At 50.4% G+C, this 18,239-nt stretch overlaps 1 protein-coding gene across 2 annotated transcripts in view; it reads right to left on the reverse strand.

The window, feature by feature from the left end:
* DOCK11 (dedicator of cytokinesis 11) overlaps window positions 1-10,292 on the reverse strand; it is a 77,950-nt gene extending 67,658 nt beyond the window's left edge. For both annotated transcript variants that reach the window (XM_053955498.1, XM_053955497.1), the window contains exon 1: window positions 10,191-10,292. In XM_053955498.1, the coding sequence (XP_053811473.1) occupies window positions 10,191-10,292 (102 nt within the window). The remainder of the gene's footprint in view (window positions 1-10,190) is intronic.
* Between the last annotated feature and the right edge of the window lie 7,947 nt (window positions 10,293-18,239).

The raw sequence follows: 18,239 nt of genomic DNA on the forward strand, positions 1-18,239 counted from the left end.
AGGGACAGGCTGTAAGGTGAGTGTGCAAACACACAGAGCATCTTGTGAAAAGGCCAGGGAGGAAAACCTCACCAGGAGGAGGAGTAGGGGAAGCATGGAGAGGGAAGGGTCTCAGGAGCTGGCCCAAGGTGGTGCAGGGAGGGTAGAATGGGGGATGGATCTGTGCAGGGGCCACATCATGGGGAGCAAGAATTGTGCAAAGGTCGGGCTGCGTAGCTGTGAGAGGCAGGAGATGGGGTCAGGGAGGCCAAGAGGGGTTGGCAGAGGAGGTGTGCACTGCAGACAGGAGAGGAGCCCCATGGGCAGTCAGGAAGGGAAGAAGGAATTGGTGAGGAGAAGGGGCCTGGCAGGGAGTGATCAGGTGCTAGCACAGCTCAGAGCAAGGCTCTGCACAGCCCTGCACGGGCAGCAGGACAGCAACCTCCTGGAGAGCAACACACCATTGCTAAGGCTCTCACTAGACAGGGGCCTGGCTCACAGTCCACACACTCCCATCTCCACTCTGTGCCAGAGCGTGCCATGCTCCAGCTCTACACGCAGAGCCAGCAGCACCAGGCTGCCGTGCCCCACTCCTGGACAGCCCTGCACGGACATGGCTGCACCTCCCAGCAGCTCTCAGAGAAATGAAAAGCCATGTCGTGGGGAAGGGGAGGATGAGTGCACAGTCCTGGCACCCTGCAAGAAAACATCAGCAGTGGAAATGACTCACTCTTTCCATCCCAAAGCTCGAATCAAAAGCCAGCCCCCCTCTCCTGTGCTTCCCTCCACCCCGCCCAAGTTCTGTGCAAAAGCATTTCACCGACCCACACCCCTCCCCTCCTGCACCAGTGGCCCTGGGTGGCACCAGGACCTGGGTTGTGGGTATTCTGTAAGGTGGAAGTCTCCTTTTGCAATGTAATGCCCACTTCCCAGTGAAAAAGCAAGTGCCTACAGTCACACTGCTGTCCCTGAGAGTGACACAGTATTGGTGTGAGACACCAGCTTGGAAAAGGCTTGAAGAAACAGTCAAAAAATTGATGTCACCGCAGACATGCAAACATTTACTTGTCATTATTAGGCCTGTCAAATAAAATTAATTCAGGGCTTGAAGTGTCTTCAAGTTGGTTTAGAAGTACAGGAAGCCAGAATAATCAGCATACGACTCTTCATTTTTCCTTCCACTTACTCAGAAGTGGACGCCACAGTTCACAGCCTTTAGCAGATCCTATTCTGAAGCAGAGTTCTGCGGCCACGAGGGGCAGGAACACTTTTTTTCCTGAAAGCTTGAGATTCTTGCATAATCACTTAAGCAAACAGGCCTCAGAAAACAGCTGCATTGCAATGAAGCAGTGAGAGTTCACAGCCCAAGTGTTGAGTGGCCCAGCCTAGAAGGCAGCGCTGCCACTCCAGCCCACCTGCACTTCACCTCCACACGTCACCTCTGAAAACGATGCCTTGAACAAGTGCAGAGTAGCAGGAAGAGCACTGGCAAGTGGTCGCTGGGGGTGTGACCCATGTCTGGCATGAGCACACACTTGAGGTGATCCATCCTTTGGGACAAGCATGTGAGATTGATTTCAGTACCCTTGTCCCTGTGCCTGACCTTCCTCAGGATGACCAAGTGCTGCTGTGTGACAGTGACGGCTCAGGACACTCTGCCATGGAGTCTCCAGTCCCCAGCCCCTGAAGTCCCGTGAGTCCCTGCCTGCACAGGCACATCCTGGCTCAAATCCAGCCCTTCTCCTCGAGGAGCAGAGGGAGGGAGCAGAGCAGGGTAGCTCTACGTCAGCCAAAGGGCACCTGCATCCAGCTGAGCATCTGCTGCAGAGCACGAGGGACGTGCACACACGTCACAGCTTTGATTTTCTCCTTCAAAAATAATAGAGCTAATAGAAATTGGCAAAAGGGTACAGGTTTCTGTGGGACAGCTGAATTTCTGCCAGACATGACTTCTCAAAGCATTCTGTAACACAGGCATGCTAAAAAAGGAAAATAGTAATTACAACGACAATAATACATGTTATTTATTTAGGTTCTTAACTGAACATCCCAAAGTGCTTTTCAGATGTCACTTGTATTTCATCATTTATTTATGTAGTATCAGTTTTATATTTAGCATCCAAATCCAGAATAGCCAGCTCCAGAACATCTTAAAGCAATTAATGGCACATAAGCAGAACCCCTCCCTTTCCTGTCTCAAACTCTTGTTTTTCACTTGGGCAGCCACTCGCACGCAGGGCTGAGCCAGGAGTGCAGCTGCTGCCCAGGAACAGGGGAACACTCCCACCCCACTGGGGCAGGGACAGAGCCACGAGCAGGGCAAGAGACTTGTCCAGGCCCAAAGGGGAGCAGCACAGGGGAAGAACAGGGCAGGAAGTCACGGGCCAGTTTTGGGCTGCCTCAGCAGCACAGCGAACACCCCGGCAGTGCAGCCAAGCCCCAGCCGTGTCAGGGGTGGTTTCAGCAGCTCAGGAAGTTGTCTCAGCCTCATCTGTGCTCCATTTTCAGGCTGCAGGCGTTGGATACAGGTGCAAAGGGGCTGTAAAGTTTAAGTCTGTTCCCCCCAGCAGACACAGGGGAGGCTGTGGATGGGCTCTGCAAGGGATGGACTCTTCAAGGCTTCAACCCACCCACAGACAAAATGCTGCTGTCAACAGAAGCACCTCAAAGCTTCCCCAAATAAAAACATCCATACAATTGCAACATCACGGAACAGGACAAGGGAGAGTTTAGGGCTCCCCAGGCACAGAGGGAAAGGAAAGCCTCTCTGAGTCCAGTGCAACTCTCCTGGAACTCGAAAGTGCCATGGAAAGCAGTTCTCTGCTGGAAGCTGGGTTTGTCTCCCTCAACACCAGCTTTGTGGGCATTCAGCCCACCCTGGCCAGCACCATCATCTCCCTCCAAGAGATGGAGACTCCCTTTCCCTCCCCTGACCACGACCTTTCTACCTGGCCCTGTCACAAATGCAGCTCCTGCCAAGCCTCTCGTGTCCCTGTGTCCCCCCATCCCTTTCTGGCTGGCACAAAGGCTCCCTTGAGTCCCTGCTCCAGCTCAGCCCATGTCCCCAGGGGCCACATGGAGAGCCTGAGCTTGGCAGGCTGGCAGAGCCCTGGCAGACAAGGAGCCAGCTGCCCTTCTGTGCCCTGGCTTCCTCCAGACCTCCGGGACACGTGCCCTGCTCCACACACAGGCGCTGCAGCCCAGCCCACATCCCAGGCTCCTGAGCACTGCCAAAACACAGCTACATTATGGCTGTGCTGGCTCTCCAGAGCAATGCACGGCACTCTGACACCACCAGCTCCTCCTACTGCACAGGGGACATGTCATTTTCCTGGCTTCTCCCTTGCAGTGTCCTTGCTCAGGGGACAGAGGCCAGGCTGCAGTGGGGATGGCACCCAGCATGGAGCCAGGGGCAGGATGAGGGAGTGGGGAATGCTGTGCACCAGCACAGAGTCTTCTTCCAGATGCAACCACTCCCCAGGAACAGTCCTGTGACAGGAGATATTAATAGGGGAGAGAAGAAACTGCTTTTCAGCGAGAGAGAGAGAGGGGTGAGAAAGGGGTCAGGAACAAGCAGCCCTGACCCCATTAGAGAAGCAGCAGGAGGCAGAGAAAAACTGTAAAGATAAGTCAGGGCTGTGTTGAAGGAAAGAGGAGCCATCAAGGGAGAGCTTTGATTTATACTTTTAAGGAAATGAAAGAGATGGAAGAGCTGGTGACAGGGAAACATATTCCAGCATTTTTAAGGTGACAGCAATGGCCACAAAGGTATAAGAAACTACTCTTTTCTTCCTTGCACAAAGCAGGAGTGAGGAGGCCAATTAACCAGGGATGCTGAAGCACACGTGTTCCCCATGTCTGGCTGCTGCTCAGCTGCTGTGTGTGACCGTGACTTGCATTCTCGGGCCACAGAAATGTCGAAAGCTTTGTGCAATTTTGCACCATTAGATATAATAAATCAGCATGCAGGGGGCTAAGTGAAATGATGAAAGAGCCACCCAGCTGCATATAGAAAATTATGCTACACTACACACTACAGAAAGTAGTCCTGGTTCAAATGCTCCTGGTGCTGGGGGAGATACTTGCAAATATCTCCAGATGCCAGAACAGGATGAAACAAAGCCCAGGAGCCATCCCCTCACTGGATTCTGAGAGCACAAATCCCAGCCGCAGTGCTGGCAGTGGCTGCAGGCACCACCACCACCAACCATCTGTTCCAGGCGTTTTGCTGCACTGGCAGTGGTGGGCTGGGGCAGATGCTGTCAGTGCAGGGACACCTGCATTTTCATGACATTGACATTCATGACTCAGCCTTGCCCAGCGAGTGCTAAAACCCCAGCTAGCAAAACGTGGTGAGAGATAAACACATGTAAGGGCTGGGTGCTTCGTTCTCTTCACAGAGCTTTCCTATAACAGACAGGAGGATGCAAACATTTAAATGATGCCTTGGGAAGGATAAGATTTTGCACCCATCAAAAGCTTGTCATTGCCTCCAGAAACCTTGAGAACTGGACACACTGACTGCAGCTCATCCTGTAACAGTCATACCTCAGCATACAGGCACTCATAGATAGCCAGGGATTGCTCCATCTCTTAAGGACTGGGTATCAGTAGGAGGTATACCAGAGATTTGTCCCCACACAGCTGCAGAGTGTACTTGGAGCCTTGCTCCTCTCCACCAAGCCATGCCTTTCATCCACTCCACAACTGGCATGTGCTCAGGCAGGGGCAAACCCAGCCATTTCCCTGGCACACATTGCCCAGACCACAGCACTTGGCCAGCCCTGGGCAAAATCCAGCCCCTCACGGCACAGGAGCCCTGATTCAGGAAAGCATGTGATTCATTTTTAAATGCTTTTAAGTGTTATCTTGAATAAGCCGCTGAGAACAACATTCTCTCCACAAACACTTCCACGGGAGTCTCCAGGGCCAGCTGAGGTGGCCAGCCCTGGAGGCACCCGGGCACAGCAGGCAAGTCCTGCCCTGGTTAAACCAACAGCAAAACTCCCGCCCACTTACGCAGGGGCAGAATTTCCTCCCATGCCTCATATATGTCTGTTTTTCTATGTAAATTGTGCAAACACAGCATGTTGACTACCCCCGGGGGAACACGCATGTATTCTGTCTCTCCTGAGTGCCAAGATCACTACAAACGCTGCATATAAACAGGCTTCACATTGATCAAAGTGAATTTAGCTTATTAAAAGGGGATTCTATGCAGAAAGCTGATTTCCTCTGCAGGAGCATAAATCAAGACACTAGTAATATAGTTTAAGCTGAAAAAAAAAACCCGACAGAAAGAACAAAATGCCTTTTTGCCTCCAGTCAAACGTCCTTAGTATCAGCATTAAGGAGCTTTATATCTCCTTTTTGTGTCTGACTGAAACGGAGCCACCCATAGGAGCCCAGCCCAGCCAGGATCACACAAAACCCATCTCCTCCTGGCAAGCTGCCCATCCTCTCACAGGGAGCTTTCAGGGAGCACATCCCCCAGCACCACGTAACACAGAGAGCAGACACTTGCCCTGAATACCTCGGGATGGCAAGGATCCACGCAGTTGTTTGTAAGCAGGGGTTCTCCCACTTTGCTGGCAGATGTGTGGCCCAGATCTATGAGTGCCACCAAGCTGTGCCCTGGGGGTACCCAGAGATGCTCCCCTGGCCTGGCTGACCCAGTGTGGGCTAATCTTTTGCAGCTGCTCCTTCTCAGATAAGACAGTCTGGCTCTGCACCCTTTCTAAAATCTTCATGGCAAAGCAGTAAATGCATCTTCAGTTAAACTGTATAGAAATGATCTAAAGAAAATCAGAGCAATTGTGCGAGACTTAAAATTGCCACCAGATGACTGGGTTTGGCAGCACTGTGGGAAAATGCATCATCTGTGTTTTGTCAAGTGCTTGCTGCTCTGATCTCGTGCGTCCCACACTTTTAATTTCCCTGTCACGACACAGAGAACGACACTTCTGGAAAACTTGCACGTGGGTTGAGACACAGCCCCCTCTCCTTGCAGGGCCCCAGTGCTGCTGAGCACATCCCAAAGAGACAGGGGAGGCACAGGGGGTCTCTCAACTTTGGCCTCACATCCACCCAAACAAGTGCAGCTGATTTGGATCCTCAGGCAGAAGGAAGAGCCTTTGCTGTTGTCCTGGCAGTGTCACAAGACCCAGGATCTCGCTCACGCACGTGTGCTCACACTGCTCAACTCTACGATGCCCCACTGCCCTCCATGGGCTGCAGATGGGGGGAAGGAGAGGTGCACAGGCACTTCCCTCAGAACAAGGACTGCCCACCTGAGCACACCTGAGCATCCTGCTGGCCTTTGCAGCTGCCCAGGTCCCACACCAGCCAGTGTCTCCGAGCAGGGCTCTCCTGCCTTGCTGCTCAACTTTCCCACTATTACTCAGCAACATCAGAGGAGGGGAGGAGAGAGATTGCACTGAAGATCAGAGCCAAAATCACCCATCTCCATCCACTGCCAAAGGTCCTGGCTGCTCTCTTTCAGCTCGAGCCCAGATGCCTCTCCCAGGTATCATCAGCACTTTGGCTCTGAAGTTGCACTTCTAACACAGTATTTTACTGTTGGCACCCCAAGGTTTAAGCTGCAGGTCATCTTTCAGTTAAGAATGGTTTAAGTTATCACACTTGGGTTTTGACTGCTCCTTTCTTTAACCTAATCTTAAAATTTCCTTTTATCATTCAAGTGTGTCATTTATCCCACCTGCCAACAAACACTTCCACTAAATTTGTCTGTTTATTTAAACAGTGACGCTATTTGTCAATTAGCCTGCCAAAACTTCATCCCCAGTTGTAATCAGTAGCACACATCAGGGACCATTCAAAGCTGAAATTGATACAATCTGCCCTGCAGCCTCTTGTAGAAAAGAGCACAGAGAGAAGCAGGGTTCCCACAGAGGCGGCTGCCCGCGGCACCCCGGCACTCCCAAGGCGGCTCTGCAGGGCTGTGCCTGCTTTCAAGGGATTCCTGCTGAGCTGTTCCTCCCCACCAAGACCTCCCCTACACAGCCAACGAAATGCAAGGCCAGAATGACGGCCGGGATGCTGGGAACAGCAGCAGAGCAAGAGGGAACACGAGCCCCAGGTGAAGGCACTTCATCCTTCCCTGCGTTTCCCACAGAGCCCAAAGTGCCCCCGAGCTCCCCTCCACAGCCTGTGCTGGCTTCCACTGCTGCAGTCCAGGTTCCAGCTCTGCTTACCCTGGCAGGAGCAGCTCTGACTGCATCCTAGCAGCTGGTCCAAAGGGCAGTGTGTGGACACAAGCACTCCAGGACACCTTGGAAAGGGACAAGCTCCCCTCACTGCCAACCGCCACCATATCCAATGCTTCCCTTTCACAAGCACAAAGGAGCAAAGCCCTGCCAAAGTCAACAACGTAAATATTCTCCTTGCACGAGACAGGCATAAATCAAAAACCAAGAACAGAAATAAGATGGCATGGGCTTCACTGCTCCTGCAAGACAGCAGCTTTGTAACTGCACTGTAGCAGACATCGCATTCCCTCGGCTGGACACGGCGCTTCTGGCTAGAGAGACACCTCCTGTAACGCACAAATTGTGGCTCTGGACAAGCTGACCACTTCCATGACATTAAAAGCTTTCCTCACTGAGATGTTTTCATTTATGAGCATTTCATTCACTGACTACAAACAGCTTCTTACTCCAGACAGTTCCTTGTCTCGAGGCGTGCCCTGAATGCCTGAAGTGCTGAGCTCAACCAACACACTGAAAGAGCCCCGTGGTGCCCACTCCTCCTGGGGATGAAGGTGTGCTCTGGTACCTGCAGCATGAGCTCTGCTCACCACCTCTGCTCATCCCCTTCATGCTCACCACCAGAGATACCTGTGCTTTCAGCTACGATTGCCCCAAGGCAAGCAGACAGCCAAGGCACCTGACAAGATGACAGAGGGAATATTAAACTATTCACATACTTTTTATTGACTCAACATCACCTGCTCTCGTCCAAGATGCAGGAAGAGGATGGGATCCTGCCAGGCAAAGGCTCCAGTGCAACTCCAGTCTGCTTCAGAAAGTCCCAGTCCCTGACATCCTGGGACACAGGGCATCACTTGCTGCCAGCCTGCTCCATCCAGTTATCAAACACCAGCTCCTACTCCCCGTGTACCCACTGGCCACCCTCTGCTTCCCAGAGGCACCCCTGAGCTCAGCACTGCCCCAGGGTGAGGCACAGCTGGGATCAGTCCTGATGCTGGGCCCGTCCATCTGCCCCACACTGGCTGTGGCAAGGAGAGGGCAGATGGGCTGGGGAGGTGCTCACACAATGCTCTGCAGCTGCCCAGCACCATCAGCACCAGAACTGAGACTCGCCTTGGGAACAGGATCAGAAACTACGACTTCTCAGTCTCGCCCTCGCTCCACCACTCCCCATCATCATTTCTCAGGATCCTCTCTGTACCCTCCCAACAGCCAGCACACCAGTCACAGACATCCCTTCCTCACAAAGATGATGAATTAGAAGATAGAGGGGAGCCAGCTTTTTGCTGGAGCAAACCTCATCCTTAATCACTGAGGAAGGCCAAAATGCCATCTGAGACAGCCCAATAAGCTCATGCCACCTCCTTCCCCACTCCTCGATCACTGCAGTGCCTTATGGCTCTTCCCAGTGATGCAGAAGTGCTGGGATTCATCCGTTGCTGCTGAACTGTCAAAAGCAGGGAACTCTGCCAGGACCTAGGGATCAGAAACACCTGCCCTCACCCTCCTCTGGTGCTTGGCTGCAAACACACGAGGCCACAGCAGCTCTGGGGATTGGCCTGCCAGAAAGAGAGAGAAGTTGGCAGGGACAGCACGGGCAATGAAACCCTAGAGAGGATCAGAAAAAGAGTGGCTGCCTGACAGACTCTGACGCTCCTCTGGGTTCCTGTCAAGGTTTTATTTATCTTAATCTGCAGTCCCACCCATCCCTTCCCCTTCTGAGAGAAAGGGCCTGACACAGGTGCCACATAACCATTTGCATGTAGGATACCAAAGCTCTTCTGGTCCTATATATGCAATTTTATTTTTAATGAAAAGTTCCATCAGCTTGTACAAAGCCTTTGTCCTTGTGTATTGTTGATGAAAGAGAGAAAGCAAATCACATGGAAGCCCATAAGAATCCCCAAACAACTGCACACAGTAAGCAAAAACTAGCACGAGGAAATCAAGCTAGATTATCACCATGGCTTTTTTTTTTCCAGGCTTAGAAATCTCTAAATTTAAAAGAAGACTCTGTTTTTAAAAGAAATGTTCAAACCTCTCGATTTATTTAACAGCACATGCCATTCAATCTAATAGTAGAGAACTAATAGGAATTATTTGCTGAACTTGTACGGCACTTTCTGCATATCCCATTGCCTAACCTTTCTTCCATCTAAGTCAAGGTCAAAGTTGATTACACGCTAGAGTAATTCAATGAGCACCAGTGAAACACATCCAACAAAGCCCCGGGAAGCCGTGAGCTGACCCGGCATCCTCCCAAGGCACAGCACTACGATTTGCACAGCTGTGAGCACAACAAAGACAACCTGCTGCAGCATCCCACATGCCGGGATGAAACGCATCCGAGCACGCACGACTTTCACCCCAGACACCTGAGCGCGATTCCCGGGATCTACCGGGCTCCCGGCTGACGCCAGCGCCTGTGCCTCCCACCTTGCCAGGTCGTGCCCTCCAGCCCTGCCCCATCCGTGAGCTGGTTTCGCACTGTCTGCACCCTGGCACTCCGCTACCTGTTTGCTCGGTGCCCCGCGCTCAGGGGCTCCCGTTAATTCCTGCTGCCACCACCCACGGCAGGACACAGCGCCGCGTCCCTGCGATCCTCCCGGCTCTGAGCGCCCAGAGGGGCGCGGTGGCGGCAGGTGCGGCGGCCGGCGGGATGGCACGGCACAGCACACACGGAGGGGATCCCAAAAAGAGATCCCCATCCCCTGCCTTGCCCAGCCGCGCCCTCCTCATCCCTTGCCCAGCGCTTCCCAAATGGTGCCCCGCCGCGCCCTGCGCATCCCCCGCTCTGCCAAGCCCCGACCCAGCTCTGCCCTTTCTCCAGGCCCTCTCCAGCCTCTTCCTCTTCCTCTCCCCGCTCTCGGCGCATCCCCTGCCCAGCTCTGCCCCTTCCCGGCGCTGCCGGGCTCCTCCCGCTGCCGCCCATCGCCGAGCGGGACCCGGGCGCGGCCCCTCCCGGGCGCTGCCCGCGCTCACCAGGACGAAGGAGCTGCGCACCGCCTCCGAGACGCTCTGCCGCAGCTCGGCCGCCGTGCCCGGCTTGCTGAGCCGCTTCGTGAACTTCCTCACTTCCGACATGGCGACATGATCCGCGCCGAGCCGAGCCTCAGCCTCCCTTCGCGCTCCCTCGCTGCCGCCGGGCGGGCGCGGCCGGGCCGGGGCGGGCGGAGCCGCGGGGCGGGCCCGGGACGGTCCCTGCTCGCCCCGCCCCGCCCGGCCCCGCTTTGTCCCCGCCGCAGGTGGCCCGGAGCCGCCCCGGCACAGGGACAGCCCCGCTGCCACGGCCGGACCGTGCCCCGCCGGCACCGCAGGGATGCTCGCGGGGCGGCTCCGGGGATGCAGCCGAGACTGAGCCGAGGCTCAGCCAAGGGAGAAGCGGCTGGACCTTTAGAACAACATCGCTCGGCGGAATGGGGCACGGGTCCGCTTGCGCTGGTGATCTCCCTGCTCTACCAGGTGTTCCTGCAAGGCTAAGCTGGATCCAGGACAAGAGCTTTCTACTGAGCATCTCTCTGCTGGTTGGGGTTGTGTGAAATTTATTTTTCTCCACGGTAGCGGACTGTGTTTTGGATTTGTGCTGGAAACTGTGTTGATAATTAGGGATGTTTACCTTATGCTGAGCAGCGTTGACACACAGTCAAGGCAAGAACTTTTCTGCTCCTCGCCCCACCCCAAAATTGCAACAATGAGTTGAGAGGGGGCACAGCCAGTCCCCAAGTGGCCCAAGGGACATCCCACACCCTATGGCATCAGCTGACTGGTATAAAGCAGGGTCAGAAGAAGAGAGTAGGGACATTCAGAGTGTCTCCCCAAGTCACCATCACTCATGAGGGAGCTCTGCTGTCCTGGGGATGGCTGAACACCTGTCTGCCCTGGGAAGCTGTGAATGAATTCCTTGTGTTGCTTTGCCTGTGTGAGTGACTTTTGCTTTACTTATTGAACTGTATTTAGTTTCCTCACTTATACCCTCCTGATTCTCCCCCCACACCCCACTGGGGGGAAGGGATGGAACAGCTGTGTGCAGCTGAGCGGCGAGCTGGGGTTAAATGAGAAAATATCCAACCTATGGAGTTTGCTATAGGAAAGTGCTTTGGTTACAGAGGCCAGCTGAAAAACCAAGAAAAACCAAGAAGTAAGGATATGAAAACATTCCTTAGGACTCAATTCCTACTCCTTATTACTTTGTCATTGTGCACTTCTTTGAAGGATGGTGATTTTGAAATTACAATAGAGAGCCTTTGTTTTGTTTATTAAAGACTTTTGATTTTTTTTTACTTATTTTGTGTTGTCTTCACAGCAAGATACTGAATTGAATAGAGTTGCCATGTAATCATAGGAATTTACACACATTGTGACATATGAGTGATTAAATACCATCTACAAAGATCTCACTGGAATTATAGGCATGCCACAAGTCACACAACATATAGAGAAGTAGTTTTGATTATGAGAGCCAATCTGTAGGGGGTAATGAATACAGCCATTATGATCCAAACCATTCAAAACCTTATTTGTGACTCCTAAAGCATGCAAGCCAGTTATTGTTCTGCTTTTTAGGAGTTCACTAAAGGGACAGCAGTCACCATTTCATATGAAACACTGCTCTGGGTTTTTACATCAGAGGAAAAACAAATCTGAAATTTTATTGTTAATTATCAAATATCTATTAGATGTGGGATAGAAAAAGAAAAAGTTGACAAGTTAAAGAATTTGCATTTTCACAAACATGAAGCTTTTCCAAACCTAAGTTAAATGAAAAGCATTATGATGCACAATTCCAGTAGCAGCACAGTGAGGTTCACTTCCTTATTCCCACACCCATGAATGTTCTTGTAGAGATTTTTATCAGCCACTTCAAATCCTCACAGCACAGCTCCAGCGACTCCCCTGCAGTGAACTGGCAAATAAAATTATTAGGTCTCCTTCACCTGGCCACAAAAGGACAGGTAACACAACGATGCTGGTCACAGAGTGAGGGTAACCCTGTTCATCCTGGCTGCTGGGGAGAGCCCCTGGCCCCTGTGGTTCCTCAGAGGGGGTTGGGCACTGCAGGAAGAGCCCACACCAGTGACTGGGGCCAACACCTGTGGCAGAGCCATTTCTGCCTTCCATTTGCTACATCAGGAACAGCACTGAGAACCAGAGTGTTTGTCCGGAGAGGAGAGTGCTGTGATGGTCACTTGACAAGAAATAAAACCCTCCCTAAAGCACACACTCCATTTCTTATCTAGACAGAAGCAAAAGGTTCCTACTAAGAGTATGAGCCTGGTTGGGTGCCAGCATCCAGAGAGCTGCCCATCAGCATCCCACTGACCTGAGCTCAGCAGCCAGGGAAGACCAGTGAACAGCGAGGCTGCTTTTTGAAGCAAAACATGAAAAGGAAATTAAAAGCAAAGGGAAGGACACATCACATGAAAACAACCTGCGGAAAGCTGTGATTCCATCTTGGGCAGACTAAACATCAGAGTAAGAGTCTCAAGCACAGAAAGTGTTAAGGTCAGACAACAGCAGCCACAGCACTGCTGTTGCAGACAAACTCAGGCCTGCAAGGACTGTCGTTTTCATCTCCCTTTTCACAGGGAAAAAAGGCCAGTAATTGTTTATCAGCATAAGAAAGGCACCCAAGGACATGTTAGGAGCATTTAGAAGTGCTGAGGAGTGGCACTGCCTCAGATAACCAAACTTTCTCCAACTCAGTTTGCCATGGGGAACCTACAGATTCAAATGTGCTAACATTTTCATCTCTTTGTCTTTTTGTTGAGACTACAGCCTTGAAGTCCCCAATGTCATTTTGATCCCACACCTGCCTGAGTGATCAGAGGGTGAGCAGCAGCAGCAGCTTGTAGTTCCCAGTGAGGACACATGCTGGAAGGTGCAGCCAACCCAGGCAAAACAGCTGTCCTGCCACATCTCCTCCCCAGCTCTGCTGCACAGCACAGACTACAGGGAGAGGAAATTTCCAGAGGGCATCACAGACTGATAGTGGCAACCTTCCCACTTAGCAGTAGCACTGTAGCACAGAAGATGCACTAAGGAAGAATCTCTATAAGGTCTGGAACCATACATAGGGGACCCTGAGCCTTCTCCACAAGCCTCCCAAAGGTACTGAAGGGTTAGTGGCAGGCTTGGGATTTAATTTCTCAAGCCATCCAAGATAAAAGCACTTAATATTATCAGCCAATAATCCCATTTTTTCACTGCTTTCACTGGTTATCTGTGGGCCTTTCTAGCACCTACACATGAGCCTGTCCCAGAAAAATACTTACCTCTGGTTAATTGAAGCAGGTGATTAACCAAGAGTTTCACTGCACTGGCGAGGGTCCTGCATTCCTGCAGGGAACCTGCCAGACTCAGTTACCCAGATCTAGGTGTGCTTTTTTTGCCAGGCAGGAGGAGGATTATGAGTGCCATTACATCTTCCATTTCACAGCTTCAAAATTCCTGTGAGATACAGCTGTGATGTTTGAATGTATTTCAAGCACTTCAAAACTAAAAAAAAAAAACCAAAAACAAAAACAAAACAAACCCACAAAAAAAAAAAAAAAACCAAAAAAAAAAACCAAACAAACCAACTAGAAAGTGGCCTTAGAATATCTGCACACTGACCCCTCTTGATAGCAAAGCCAAGGCACAGACTGCCCCAGGTCCTCCACACATGACGAACTCCTTAAGCAACAAATTTTGTGCATCTTGTGCTTTCTGCCAAAGCAAGGGACAAATGAAGTGCTTGGGAATCTTGATCAGCCATCAGCCGCACGCGCAGCCAGCACTGCTGGCGTGCTCAGGGGACACCTGGAAGTCTCGGGAGATACAAACACTGTGCGAGGCTAGGCATGGCAGGTAGGCACCACGGCTACGGCTGCTCCTCCCCGGGAGCCACATGCCCTGCACCATCGCTGAGGTGTCAATGGCACTGCCGTTAAGCAGCCACTTGTTGGCTTCTCCAGGCCCGTGAAGGGAGGCTGCTCCAGCAGTGCAGCAGGAAGCCTGTCCTCATCCTGCCAAGTCCTGGCGTCCAAGGGCTGCCCTCTGCTGACTGATCCTGTGATCCTGGATGGCACGGGCACAGCCCCGGGCGTGGCAGGAGTGCCAAATGCAAGCCCTGCCTTGCCCAGGAGGGCACCCTCCGGGTGAGCATTCAGCTCTGCAGGAGCACACGCTGCTCTCCTTGTTCACCTCCTCCAGCTCCTGGGATGGAAGTCACGGCAGCTGCAGGTGCATCCTGGCAGTTCCCATCAGCATCCACCTTCATGGAAGAGCATAAAAGGGTTTCAGGGACCATGGGTAAACTCCTTCTTGCACAAAGGGTCAGTGAAGTAGCACTAAGAGTCACCACTAATAATGGTGAATCCATGTGATATCCCAGGCTGCCCTTAGCACATCCTTAAAGAGACAATATTGGCCCAGCAGTCAGATTTTGGCCCAGATTTTTGTATTTTGTATTTAAAAGTTCTCCCAAAGTTTACCTCCTGAAAAATAAGGTAACTTCATCATATTTTATTTAAGAAAATTTGACCAAGATGCTGCTTCTAAAACATCCCGCATTAACTATTTTCAGATACAGAACTACAAATAAGATTAATAGCAATTCCAGCTGTCTCTAAATCCTCTCTTCTTCATTTTTCATATGTGGCTTTTTTTCTTCTGACACAGAGAGCTGTGAAATAAAACCTCATCACTCCATGTATGCTGCACACCCAAACACTGGAAAGGAGAGAGGTCAGGACGTGGTTGCTGGGGAGGGCCAGCACTGGTCTCACCGTAGAGGTGGAGAGTCCTGACAGCAACTGCAGAGCTGCTGCCTGCACATCACAAATTTGTGTGTGGTCACACACAACAGTGACAGCACTGCCATGGCTGCCTCCTGCCCTGTAGGCTCCACCCCTAACCCCAGGGAGAAAGGGCAAGAACAATTTATGGTAAATTTGGAACACCTCAAGAGGCAGATGTTTGAATCTGTTCTAGTGTTTTACTACTCTGACAGGGGAAAAAAACCCCAACCCAACACTTTTTAAATGTTTATTTAAACATAGGAATTTCCTCTGTCTCATTTGTGCCCATGACCCTTGTCCTTTGATTGGATACCACCAGGAAATCTCCAACATTTGCCCAGTCAGGAATTTTTAGACATGGGCAAGATCCCGCTGAGATGGCTCTTCCCCAGGGTGAACAGACCCAGCTCTCTCAAGCTCTCCATACCCTGACTAGCCCTTTGTTGGACTCTCTCCAGCAAATCCCTGTCTCTTTGTGTACTGGGGAGCCCAGCACTGCAGTGATGATGCCCCTGAGCTGTTGCCCCCCTCTTCTGCATCCTGGAGTACAACTGATCACATGGGAGTGATGGAAGGAAAGCACAGGGTTCAGCCTAAGCCATAGAGCCCTACTGCAACTCAGCAACATCCAGCTTATGAGCACTCCCCTATTTATCTTCCTCTGCTTGAAAGCTTTAAAGATCATTTACAATAACTGCCACACACAGGAGGATTATTATTATCTCACACAACTCCCATGAGCAGCTCTCTGGCTTGGACAAAGAATACAGCAATTAAGAGGTGGATACACACAGCTGCTGGACATCCCTCCTTAGGTCAAAATGCCATTGCTGCCTGCTCTCAGCCCAGTATTTTTCATGACAACTCTGTGAAAAAGCAGAAGAAAAAACTCCCTGATGTTTGTTTCCTTGTACAGATATGTGAGGCCAGCTGGAAAACAGTATTGGGGAGGGGGGGGTCACCACTGCTCAAATAAATCTATTTCACAATATGCTCTGCAGAGTCAAGTACTGCACAGGCCAATAAATTAATCTCTCACCCTTTCAAATTTTCTTACTTTGTTACTGCTTTTCATTATTTGTTTTCAGACAGCAAAAGGAAGGAGCAGTTACTTCCATAAAAACAGAGTCTGTTGAAAACCTTAGGTACAAATTGAACTAAGCAAAGTCCAGCAGGTCTAAAAAGACAAAAATGGCATTGGGATATTTAGATATGCAAACAGAGGAAGTAAGTGGAAGCAGAATGGAAGATAACAAGGAAACATTTTCTGTGAGGCTGGTCACATACTGGGACAGGTTATCTAGGAAAAATGTAGTGCTCATCCCTGGAGATACTAAAAGGTCTGTGCAACTTGCTCAGACCTGGGTGAGCAGAGGGGATTGGACTAGAGCTCCAGAGGACCCCCTGGATCTTGAGTAACGTGTGATTCTGTAACAAGCTGTTCTGTTAATCACCATAATATAATACCAGCCTTTATTCAGGAGGGTCTAAAGCATAGATTTAAATTTATGCATGAACCCTAGAAAAATCAAAATAGTTACGGTTAGTGGAAAAACAAACTTTCTGGCACAGCTCTAAACATGTGCTCATCACTTACTGCAGTTAAAGACAAATTTACCCACAGGCTTAAACAACTAGTCGTGTTCCTTTCTGAATGGCCTTTTGTGTGTTGTTCTGTACATAGCACTTGGCTTCACTCATTTTTCGTGCTCCATTTACTGAGCATTATAGTCTGAGCAGAATTCCACACCAAAGCCTGAAGCACCATCACTAAAGCACATACCAGTTCCTAACCATGTGAACTGAAAAGCCTCCACTGCATCTTAGCAGGAAACCAATACTATTAGCAAAATACTAGGAAAGCAAAAGTAGCAGCTACACACATCAGCATAAAGAACATGGATTCATGACTCCAGCAGCACATCCTCGGAGCCAGCCACCAGTTCCCTACAGCCTTCCAGTTTGTTCCCACTTTCACAAAATGAAGCAATGTGCTTATAAGCAGCTCTAAAACAAACAAGGTATCATATGTGAAACTAGAGAAAACACCTAGAAAACAGACACAGATAAAACAGAAAAAAATTTGCATTGCTGATATTCCAGCCAGAAGCAGCAGGTAAGTTTGCCTCAAAAGGTTAACAACTTAGCATTCCTTACACTTACAAGTTCACTTTGGCTCATTTGAAGAGAGGCCATTTTCCAATATGTGTTCAGCAAATTGGTAATGACAGGCAAAGAAGGCATAGTGGCCTTCCATGACTGATGAATTGATTCTGCCATGCCTATGGCTAATGCTCATATATTTAACAGTGTTAGTATCATGCCAGTCACAGAGTTCAGCATTGCTTTCAGTTAAAAAACAAAACTCAGAAGAATCTCACTAACCAAAAGAAACAAAGACACCCCTCTCCTTTTTAACTTCAGAAAACATGACTTGTGCAGCATCTAGAAATCAAATTTTAGCGTGATTCAGCTACTCAATCTGTTGTTTTTGTCCCTCTCTACGTGCACTGGGCTTGGTGCCCAGCTCTGAAAGAGACAAAGGTAGCAGAGACACAGCTTTGTTTCCACCCACAGCCACTCACTGCCAGAACCAGCTGCCAGGACCCAGCTACAGCAGAAATGAGGTGCTGAAGATCTGTGACACTCCAATCAGCTCATTTTGTTGATTCTTGGGAAGTGACTGGGTTAATTCACATTTCCTGCACCAAGGTTCCTCTGCAATGGCAATTCCTCACTTTGCCTCCTGGGAATTCTCAATCACTTTCTGTGAATAGAATTTTGATGACATGAATATCAACCTTTTGTTCTTTAACAGAAGTTGTTAAGTAGCCCCCTGGAAAAAAACACTCCAGAGAGAGGAACCCTCCTGTACAAAGGGAAATATTTTATTTCAACAGATCTCCATGCATGCTGTGCTTGTGCTCCAGCCAGGAAAGTCACTGCAGTGCAAGGGCACTCCCTGACAGTGAAGGCGCTCAACTGAACCCAACAGGTTCAGCAGAGAAACTGACATTTACCTGCAAGGAGAACCTGGAGGCTGTGGACAAAAGCAGAAGGCAGCACATAAGGTACCAGAGAAGCCTCCAGACACAGCAGTGGCTGAGATCAGACAGGACACAGCAGCACTCAGACTGGAACAGCACAACTTTTGGAAGGAAAGGGAAAAAGGCGCTGATTTCTGAACCATCAAAACTGAGCAGAACAGTTCAGCTGGGGAAAAAGCATTGAGAATACTAGATCAATGCAAGGG

This window comes from Vidua chalybeata, chromosome 14, assembly GCF_026979565.1.
Source record: "Vidua chalybeata isolate OUT-0048 chromosome 14, bVidCha1 merged haplotype, whole genome shotgun sequence".
NCBI classification, from domain to species: Eukaryota; Metazoa; Chordata; class Aves; order Passeriformes; family Viduidae; genus Vidua; species Vidua chalybeata.